Source organism: Xiphophorus maculatus, chromosome 4, assembly GCF_002775205.1.
Source record: "Xiphophorus maculatus strain JP 163 A chromosome 4, X_maculatus-5.0-male, whole genome shotgun sequence".
NCBI lineage: Eukaryota > Metazoa > Chordata > Actinopteri > Cyprinodontiformes > Poeciliidae > Xiphophorus > Xiphophorus maculatus.
Genome location: NC_036446.1, coordinates 34144676 through 34155869, shown reverse-complemented (window position 1 = coordinate 34155869; position 11194 = coordinate 34144676). Strand labels below are relative to the sequence as shown.

General features: G+C 39.4%; 1 protein-coding gene across 2 annotated transcripts; it reads right to left on the bottom strand.

Moving 5' to 3' along the window:
• Positions 1-1233: 1233 nt before the first annotated feature.
• On the bottom strand, positions 1234-10187 carry LOC102224277 (histone-binding protein RBBP7). Of its 2 annotated transcripts, none has more exons than XM_023332052.1 (12): positions 10060-10187; positions 5789-5933; positions 4779-4924; positions 3980-4156; positions 3743-3858; positions 3338-3498; positions 3099-3225; positions 2930-3007; positions 2394-2470; positions 2220-2277; positions 1961-2071; positions 1234-1822 (listed from the first exon to the last, which is right to left on the bottom strand). In XM_023332052.1, the coding sequence occupies exons 1-12, from the start codon at positions 10073-10075 to the stop codon at positions 1754-1756; spliced, it is 1281 nt and encodes a 426-aa protein (XP_023187820.1). In that variant the 5' UTR covers positions 10076-10187; the 3' UTR covers positions 1234-1753. The 2 variants fall into 2 exon arrangements, with proteins under 2 accessions (XP_023187820.1, XP_005813037.1); XM_005812980.3 differs by having other exon boundaries at positions 3980-4153.
• Between the last annotated feature and the right edge of the window lie 1007 nt (positions 10188-11194).

Sequence of the window (11194 nt, the reverse complement as noted above, 5' to 3'; positions counted from 1 at the left end):
CCTATCTCCAGCTACGTTCCGGGCGAGAGGCGGGGTACACCCTGGACAGGTTGCCAGTCTATCGCAGCATTTAGGAACCATCTCCAGTGAAACTTATCCTAAGTTTTTCTACCGGCTAGATAACCAGTATTATTCATTGTGACCATCTCTGTCTGTCTGTCTTCATCAAACTTGGCCTTTAAAGCACTCCCAGGATGCCTGAATAAACAGCACTGCTGTCACTCAGGCAGATATTTCCACATTTTACAAGATAAATTTTGAAATATCTGAGACCAAAGTGAGATGATGTGAACGGTTCCTCTCCCACCTGACCTGCAGATTCTTTAGAGTGCATAGAGGCCAGTTTTAACAGGTCATTGGTGTGAATTATGTTTGAAACGTTGACATCCAACCATGTCAGATTTGATCTTGGAAGAGAAGATGGGATTTTCTTTTTTGGAGAGTTTGAATACAGCTGCACCGTTGGGAACAATTAAGGGCTCTGATGGGGGTCTGGCCTCTTCAGTGAGTCTACACCTTAAGTGAATGTAGGAAGTAGCAGCAGGTGCCAGCTTGACTGCAGTCATTGGGGAGGATTGTACTACTGACCCTTCTGGGTTTTCTTCACTTGAAAATTAGATTTGTCACTTCATCTCATTATTTGCACATCTTACGGTAATCATTCTTTTCCATAAGCTTCAGCAGCGAGAAAGCAGCTGTTACCATGCAATGTGCCCTGTCCTGTTTTACTGTAGCACTTACTTCACATGTTGTAGTCCTCTAGCTCCAGGCTGACCCCAGATCTGCCTGGCTTCTATTTTTGGCATAAAAAAGTAGCGGGACAGATATGGATGTAGTCCAGGCGACATAATTAAGATTGTAAGTGTTGCATAGCAGTGAATGTGTAAGATGGCAGTCTGTGCACTTTGACCTTCGCCCACCTTTCTAAGCCACTCTTCGTGCTGAGTTGAAATCAGAGGAAACTAAATGTTGACCAGCAGGCGGTGAGGGTTTCCACCCCTGGCTGAGCTGCAGACAACTTGACCTTAGCATTGCCCCAGAATGACTCGGGTCATATCAGAATCTACCTCTCTGGGCGGGGCCATGAGTCAGCAAACTGACTGCTTTTATTTTTACCACCTTGTAAATGTAAAATGTTCTAAGGCTGTCATGCTTTTCAATAAACATTTTGTAGGATTTCCAATGTCTGGATTAATTTTCCCTAGCCACTTCACACAAATCTCAAAACTTCTGCTTTTGAAAAGCAACATTTACAAAAAGCTTTATTGCAGTTTGGAGCCAGAAATATCACTGATAATGTAACACATTATGCAATGATGAGTAATCCCAAACTGCCAAGTGTTTTGTACCTTAGAAAGTAGCGAGCTCACAGTTGGGAATGTACATTTGCATAGTGGCGATAGAAAACCACCAACAAGAGCTGCAAACATTCATCTTAATATTGTGGCATTAATTATGTTTTCCTGTGAGCTTAGTGAGTCTGAAAAAATAACTTTATGAACAATATTTTCTAATGCCCTTTACCACAAAATGCTTTTTATAATACTGAAGAGAAAACACTTGAAGGGGAACAGTGCCAATCTGTGCTTCTGTTCAGAGCCCTGGCCCCTGTTAAGGGCCAGTGGAATGACACCAAATTCAAGTGTGAACTAGAGAGGGCGCAGGCTGCTCTGACATTTCACAAATTATTGGATCAGGAGACAGCCAAGGTCCAGGGGGTGGAGGAGGAGTTGGTCTGGGCAGAGAGTGTTCATTATCCTTGAGCTTCCAGCTCTGATGCGGGTGTGTTGTCTGGCTCCTCATCATTGTAGATATTCTCTGCCTGGAAGACAAAGGAAACACAAAATGTCCCTTCAGACTGATGGAACATCTCTGTGTCTGTCCAGCCTGAAAGTGACCAAACCTTGGGATCTAGTTTCTAATTGGATCTAGAGAGACTTTGGATAAGAACCGTTCTCACCATCTGCCAGACTTGCATGATGTTGTCTTCGGACACGGAGCAGATGACCCAGGGTTCATTGGGATTCCAGGAGAAGTCGGATATCTTGGCCGTGTGGCCACCATGAATGAACTAAAGTGGCAGAAAGAAGATAAACTTGAAAACATGAAAAAACCAAAAGACCACTAAAAGGTTCCATCTGGACAACCCATCTGGTTGTCCAGATGGAAGGTTTCATGTCATACTGTCCACCACTGAGGCTTCTGCTAACATCACCTACCAGAAGCTCTGGTGGACCGTCCTCAGCGTCCTCTGAAGACTGCTCCTCCCCAATTTTGCTGAAAACAGAATCCATCATTATCACACTGTACAGCAGCTCCACCTGTCAACACCTGAACATGCGAGCAGGAAAGTTCATGATCAGCAATCATCACCGAACACTGCAAGATTCTACCTGAGATCCCAGACGTTGAGACGTCGGTCGGTACCGCTGGAGGCCAGGATGGTTTCATTGTGAGGCGACCACTGGACCTAATGAACAGGACAGATAATCCCTAGTAAGATCAAACTGGATGCAGAGTCCAACAACCCAAAGTATCAAACCCTCCCTGACCTGTTTCCATGCAGCTTGTAAACAGCTGTCTGCCTTGAAGATGCCATAAAAATGACTGTTCTCACACAGAATATGCAAGTCTGGTGTCTGAAAGCTGCGTCACACGAATCATCTCAGCTTCACAACTCTACCCACTGAACTTCTGAAGGATTTAAACTCCCAAGGGATATAAGAGAAATGTCCGTTTGAAGCAGGAAGTGAGGAGGTTATTGGATCTTTCCCAGTCACACTGCTAGCTGATCTGAAAGTTTTAGATGACTGCAGTTTTAGATGACTGGTTTATTTCTGGTCAGCATATTACTATTACTGTTTATAATGCATTATAAGTTGGATATGAGGACCCAACAAGTTCTTGACAAAACAACTAAAATTCTTACTTGGAAAATTTCATCCTTGTGGGACTCAAAAGAGTGGAGCTTCAGTTTGAGATTCCTTAGATCCCACAATGCAACAGTCTGGGAGGACCAAACAGAAAAAGACATCTGTCTTTAATCAGTTGGGAGTAACAGTTAAGCTTGCATTTGCACATGTTAGCATGGTTTCCACCTTATCTGCAGAACCTGTAGCAAGAATGAACTCGCTGTAGGGATTGAAGCTCAGACAGTTGACCTCAGCAGTGTGAGCATCAACCGAGTGGCTGGCTTTAGAAGTGTTGTTGGAACGAGTGTCCCATCTGAAGCAGCACAAACCCCAAAGGAAGCAACAGGAACATGTGAGTTACTAGAAACACAACATGGAGGAGTAGCGTTTCATGGAAAGTTTCTGCTTTGACATCAGCTACTGACATCATTAGCTTCTGATCATCAGCAACAGAGCCAAACAAGGATTCATGGAGTAAATGCCACGACACGTCTTCCACAACTGCGGTGTGACCAGTGAAGATGGTCTTAGCGTCGACAATTTTTCCTTCCTTTGGGCCGGTGCCGATGTCCCACAGACAGATGGTCTGTGAAGGAAAAAGGAAAACATCGCACATTATTCTTGCAATTGTTCAGTTCTTCAGATCTCTTATAGGCAGGAAGGTTCTGATTTCTGATCAAACCCCCCCATGTCCAACTGGACATAACCCAAATCCCCTAACCCAACATGATCATATCCATTTTATGAATGTCGATATAAGCAAATACTCAAATGTAGATTTTAGGAAAGGAGAGAGCAGAGCATTATTAAGTGTTCCTTCTGCCACTTACATGGTCATCAGAGGCACTGAGCAGGTTGCCACTGAGGTTTGGATTCCAGGAAAGGCCGTAACCTTCTTTCTGGTGACCTTTGAGCCTCAGGTCAGGACTGCACTCCCCACTGGGATCTGAAATAATAATATTAATATTCATAATTTATGATCACTCCCGTTCCTAAATAGTCAATAGGCTAAATGCCTATTGACTATTTAGGAACAGTCAATAGGCAAAAGCTCCATCTTGACTCACCTGGCTTTGATGGGTGCTTGGTGTAGTCAAAGACCAGAACGTCAGATGTGGGAGTTTTGGTGGCAATAATGCAGGGATTCTGGGGCATGTAGCGTGCTCGGTTCACCTCTCCTTCATGGTTAATCTTGATCTCAATCTCTATTTTCCCACTCACTGAGCCAAACCCACCAAACTCTGACAACACACAGGCCCGACATTGAAAGCACTAGAATCTGATAAAACATCGCACAGCTGCATATAAAACATCACCTGTGGCCAGTTACAGTGTGATAGAAGAACTACAGTACTCCATCCCTGGCTGCAGCCAGTAGCATCACTAGATATTTGCTTCTCATCATACATACTGTACCTGTCATTTACTCAGAGGCCATGAACACACCACATCTACACACAGCAGAACCTCCAACAACATACCTGCTGGAAGATAAAAAAAAACCCACAAAAAAACCCCTAAGTTTCAACATACTAAGTGAATATGATTTATGTATGTGGTTTAGAATGGCATTCATAATGCTAAATCTATGTGTGTAAGATCTACATACACAGACAAAATTGTTGGTTAATGACCAAAAACCACAGAATGGTTACAGAAATAACTTAAAATGAAAATGAACCAATGAAAATCAGATCAAATGTATTGAGCTTTGTGGTTAGAATGTCACAAAATGTGGTAAAGATTGAAGTGGTATGAATACTTTGGCCATGGATACAGTTAGAAATTTTAGTCACTAAAATTTTGATTTTGTTAATAGAAAATAGTTTAGTGGCTATGAAACTGCGAGATGATCTGTGTACTAACCTCCTTTTTCACTATCGTAGTGTGATGCATCAAATTGGGCGTCGTCGTTTGGTACCTGGACACTGGCTATTACAAGATGGTTTTGCTCATCTGATGTGTGGGTCCCCAGAACCAGCCGGTGGACTGTGTAGTCCTTCCCCTCTGGCCTAAGCATGCATTTTTCACAAAGAAAAGATAAGGAGAATCAATGCTAGTTTCAAACATCCCAGAAAAAGCGCTTGTAAAAGAAAAACAGTATTTTATAAAGAAGTTAGAGATGAACATAAAGTAAATATATCCTGACTTTGATTCTTCAGAATCACTCTAAGACCTGAGATGAACCTCACACACAGACACTGTTCAGATGAAGGCCCAGGAGAGACTGGACTTCCTGTAGTAAAGTCATCATTCACAACTTCTCCTTCTGCTCGCTCATTAACCTGTTTAAAATTCTACCAGAGATGACCAAGTACAGGGCAGAAAGTCCAGACTGTGCTTTTTCAAGCAGAATTGTGGAGGAAGGCAGTGGGCCAGGCTAGGGCAGCAGGGAAACTGTATATCAATGGGAGAAAGGCACAGGGTTTCTCCTTCAAAACTCTGGGTCCAGGTCTCCCTTCTTGCTGTTGTAGTTGTAAGATCACCAGATTCATGCCCAAAGTTCTTTGAAGGTGTGGAGGTGTTTCACTTGGCCATTAAGTTCCAGACAATTACCTGCCAATAGGTTTCTCTGTGTTGTTCTGGGATGACAGTAACTAGAAAAAGCATGTACCGTATTGTCTCTGTGTTGTGCTTTTTATAGACTTTTGGGTCCGGGGATAACTGGCTTGTGAAATGTCACATAGGGAAAACCATCAACAATAATCTAAGAGAATAAAATGTCATTACCAGTCAGTCTCCATTAGGACAATTTTGTGCTTACCACATAGAGAGCAGCTGCATCATTACCAGACAGACATGCAAACTGGTTGATTTTTCCAGGTCAGCATTACTGAGACTTTATTATGCTCTATGACAGAAACAATTGTAATTACCTGTTGACATCTGGAAGCCACTGCACAGTCAGACTGGGCCACTCCAGGGCATGGGTCATGACCAGGTCGTACAGAAATGGAGTGTTCCTCTTCCAGATCTTGTATTCTTCATTGATGACCCTTTCTTCCACTGCATCATCGTACACTGAAGTGGGGCAGTAAGGGATCAGTTAAATGTATTAACACAAGTAATCAGAGATATTTGTCTTGCCTTTTCCTCCTTAATTTATATTTTCTCACAGACTTAGTTTATCATGATCAGAAGCTTTTATTTCTATGGTAAATAATATAAACTGACTTGAATTGAGATGTCTTCATTACTGGGACTGTTTCTACTCAAGTATCTTGCACATCACCACTTTGCACTTTATTAAAATCACCTTAACTAGCATTTTATTCAGCACTGCACTTTAACTGTAGCTTTACATATCAATAACTATTTGCGCGCAAGAATTTGTAACTATTTATTGAATATTTATTGAGTATTTTAATAAGTAGCATTTTGATTGATATGATTGGTCTTTTACTATTTAAATGATCTTAGTTTGGTATGTTGTCAGTAGCTATAGCTTCTTTAAGCCTTCAGTCTTAAACCCATTTAATGTTTAGGATCTGTCAGCTCCTCCATGGTATGATTCAATATTTTTATTTACAATCTGGTATTTTGCATTTGACTTGGAGTGGCATGTACTAGGGCTGGCCAATAAATCAGTTTGTCAAATTTTCTGTTTTTTAAAATGGAACTTTTGAAAACCAGGGTTTTATTCTCAAAAATGTACTACTTGTGTTTCCATAATTCAGTTATGTTAGCCAACCATGCTTTTCAATCTTGTTTGACAGCTTCCATTTATTTCTACTTCATGACAACTCACAGAAAGCAGGATTTTAAAAAGTCAGTTTTTGAAACTATATTTAACATTTAAATATATTTTATATTACATTTAATTTGCATTTAAAATATTTTCTGTCATTTGTAATTTATTGTTGAGAAAGTGAGAAAAAAAAATTAAAATTGGAGATTTTGTTTTAAAGCCATAATCACCCAGCTTTAGCACAAGCAACAGCAGACAATCATTTGTGTTATTGACTTTACAACAATTCCTCATACAGAGTATGGATATAGTGACAGTGCAGAGGAAAAACTCCTTTAACAGGAAGTAACCTCCAGCAGAACCACATCTGCTCCCACAAAGCAGAACCACTGTCTACTGTTTTGCCAAACAGGGAAGTGACATTTTTTAAATTATCGTAGGTATTTTTCTAAACAAAGGCCGAGTTTTCCCCCTACTTTTTTCCAGTCATAGAAAATTCAAATACTGACATTGTAATTAATTACATTTTTGCTCTCAACTGGATGAAACCCGCAGGCTTCACAAAATGTTGCACTATAGAAATGGTATAGAATATTTTAGAGATAGAAATTTTAGTATTGTGACAACCACAATGACATCAAAAATTTGTCAGCAGCTCAACCAAATACCAATGTTTTCATGTCCTCCCACATGTTTGAAATACAGAGAATCTAGTTTTCTCTCAAAACTTGAATTTGTGAATCATGGTGCAAGAAATGCTTAGAAAATTACAACCAATTTATAATGGAAAGGTTATGCACATAAACATAAGTCATAAATTTGCCTTTATTAATTAAAAAATATATTGCACATTATTACTCAATATCATGGAATGACATCTGAATGTGTATTTATAGTTTTGTGTTCAACTGTTCTTCCTAAGCTATATGAAAGTAAAGAAACAGATCTGATTCGTCTTTATGACAAAGATCAATAGATTTTTTTTATTATTATAGTTATATTTCATGTTTTTAGGTACTCATTAGATGCCATTTATCTTGATTGGCATAAAGGTTAATTTATAAACTGGCCCTTCGGGACAGCAATTTGAGACACTGCATTAGATCCTGTGAATAATAAATACAGTGGGTTTTTTTTTTTTGCCAAACTTCAGTTTCTTTAAACTTTTTTCTCTTTCACAATGTGAGATGGACAGACTACACCAAATGTCCACCACTTTAGCAATGAGCTGTTGCAACACAGCATCACAGGTAAAAGACTTGGGAACAAGAAAACCACAAGCACTTTCCCCTTGGGGATAAATAAAGCATATTCTTTAGGAACCAGTTATATTCTTAAATATAATAAACAGATAGGCCTGTCACGATAGCAAATTTTGCTGAGCGATTAATTGTCTCAAAAAATTATTGCGATAAACGATAATATTGTTTGAAGACCTTTTTACACTGATGTAATGGAAATGACGTAATAATGCATGTGATTTCCTGCCAAAGATAGATACACTTTATTTTCAAAAGAACACTAAACACTGGAACTGATAAACAAAATAAACAAAACAACCAAAAACAAAATGGATTCTCAGTCTCCATTAACAAAAAATGTACTTGATAAAAACTAAACAACATAAAGCCAAAGTGGAAATAAATACTGCATTCAACCTAAAGACTGCAGATTATGAAGTCTGTATATTATGTTGCCCTTCAGTAATAATTCGATTTAAATGGAAAAGATGGGCACATCGACTACCTGATGCAATAGTTCACACTAACAACAATCTTAGAAAGCTGGTCTTTCTAAGATTGTGTGGTGTGTTATGGTAGATCGTTGTTGCTGCTCCGATCCAAATCAGGGTTTTTTTCCCCGACTGGGATCGTTAACGCAGCCTGTTGAATGTGACAGGTAGCCAATCAGAAAGCGCGGATTCCCTCAGTGCTTTCTGAGGGGAAATTACGTCGGGGAATCCCAAACAGCTGACACGGCGCAACCCGAAGTCCAGCGGACATTGGAGATGATATGTGGAAACAACATTAATGTTTATTGAACATGCAAAGAATATAGAAATGACAAGGGGAGGAGTTGGAGCGAAATTCCTACCGCAGTTGATAAACCCGGTAACTTTTCAGCTGTTCTTCGTTAACGTGACGTAAATAGGTTATAATGATTTTCATTCAGTCAGGACTTTACACTGACACTAGCCACATGCATTGCAGGTAGATTGTAGTAAAGCATTGATTAATGCCTGGTTTTAAAATTAGTTCACTGGACTTGTAGCCATTATTTTGTGCCCATTGTTGGACACCACACGGCAGGACCGAACCCGATCGAACCTTTATACCTAGGATTTCTGTCGGCTAATATGTGGTCTCAGGTTTTGAAAATGGGCCGACAATCCGCCGACAGCTCTAAGATCCTGTAGTGTGCGCTGGGCTTTACACTAAGGAAACTAGGAAGGGAGGAGTCAGTGGAGAACACCGGAGCAGAGCCCTTTTTCATTCAGTGTCATTAACAGAAAGAGAAAAAGGCCGGAAGAGACGATAATGGCGATAATTGAAATGACGTCGATAGTTTTAATTTATCGTACGATTAATTGATTTATCGTTTATCGCGACAGGCCTATAAACAGATAAGTGATGATTTTCTACACACTATTAAATTTATTTTCTGTTTGTGTTTTTTTCTTTTCTAAGTTCTTGTCTAAAGTTTGTCTCCTCTAACCATTTGCATTTAGTAATTAGAATAGAATAGAATTCAACTTTATTGTCATTGCACTGTCACAAGTACAAGCAACGTATACATGTGCCTATATTGCAAAAACGATGCAGGGAGATCTTCAACTAGCTTACAACTGTGACGTTTCCCAGTGACGTACATAGAATGCGGAAGCTTGTCAGTTGAAAAAGAAGAGTTTATGTATCCCATTAAACAATATGGGGAAAAAAGGTGACCATGGTCTGTTGTAAGATAATGCATCTAAAGTGAGTTTGTCTGATTTAACACAAATATCTGGCTCGTAATTCCAAACAAAGTGCTCGCAAGAGTTTTAAAACCAATAAGTGTCCAAGATTTCCATATTATTGGACTCTTTTGTCCCACGCAGCTATCTGATACGGCAAGTTTCGTTGTAAGGTTTTTATTTTAGTCACTTCGACATGGACACCTTATTTTTCACTTTTTAGTTGCAATATTGCTACAAACTTTGTACAATCTACTCGAGTTTCAGGGTTTTCTTCACCATGCTTAATCACCTGGAATGCAGAAGGCCTTTTGTGGAAATCTTGACAGAAGTCCTTGAACATAACATAAGCTCCACCAGCACGCAGTCTAAGACCAGAAAGCATAACTGCGCTTCACTGAGCTAGCACAAGATGCTAACCATAAACCCCGACAAATCCACACAAAGCGATAGATAAAGGAAAACTAAACCTTTGCCCACATGCTACAGAGTTGTATTCAACCTACCCTCCTTTTCAGCCATGTCCCAAACGTCGCAATGACACAATGGACAAAAACAAAGGAAGTCGCAAACTGCTACTTCTTAGCAGATCCGTGGCTAGTTGTCAGAGCTGAACGTCATCAATGGGTCTGCACGCCGAGTGGGCGGGGCTTTATGTTTGCCGCCGGATTTCCTGCGCAGATCCAGCAGGGGTGGCCATAGTGCTAAATAAAAAGACTTGCCGTGGCACAGCAAAATTTCTTAAGAGCAATTTTGCAAAGGTCGGCAACGTTACAATGATATGTAACGTAAAGTGTGGTTTAAAAAGTTTGTAACCTGTTCAAACTCCAGGATAAAAAAATACTAGAAGGTGGCAATGCACATCAAATGTGTGTATTTCTCAGTAAACAAACTGTTGAGACTCAAAGTCAAAATAAAATAAAAATTTAGTTTAGATATGAATTTGGTTCAGTGTCAAATAATTAATTTCTATCTGCTACATCTGTAGAAAACATTTAAGGCTCTAAATTATAAGTTTTAATACAATTCTTCATAGACATTGATTTATTGTAGTGGCTCACAATACAAGTTATGTGTTATTTAAATTATAACTTGTTAAGTTGCTTTATTTTTAAACCTTTTTTAGTTTTGCCATGCCTGAGATGACTGACAACCAATAATAGAAATAATGAATATCTGGGAAGTATCATAACTTAAACTTATTGCTCAAAGCACCAGGGCTTTTATGGAAAAAATCTAAAAGATTTTATTACGTAATTTTTAAAGGCTCTGTGTTGAAGATTGTAAGAAATAGACATACTTTCTGTTTTTCTATCTACCGTCAGCTTCTCTCTGCTCCAACACACTGAGCCGAAGATCTCGGCTCAGTTGTGTTGAGTTGATCAGTGTGTTGAGTTGAAGATCAACACACTGATCTTCATGTGTGATCACTGATCACAAAGATCAGTGTGATTTTCATAATGCCATTATAAATGGTTAATATAAATATAAATGTTTTCCTGGTGTTGGCTGAATATTTTTTATTTTAAACTCTGTAGTAGGTGGATGGTGTCTGTAAAATCCCTTGTCCTGGAGCAGAACTCAATACATTATAATAGTTTAAAACAAATAAAGCAGGGGTGTCAAAGTCCAGTCCTCAAA

What these genes read in the sequence shown, in the direction of transcription:
- LOC102224277 (XM_023332052.1), bottom strand. An exon ending in TCAGTGCCTCTGATGACCAT is followed by an intron (nt 3,499 to 3,742) that starts GTAAGTGGCAGA and finishes TTTCCTTCACAG; the next exon opens with ACCATCTGTCTGTGGGACAT. An exon ending in CTACAGGTTCTGCAGATAAG is followed by an intron (nt 3,008 to 3,098) that starts GTGGAAACCATG and finishes TGGTCCTCCCAG; the next exon opens with ACTGTTGCATTGTGGGATCT.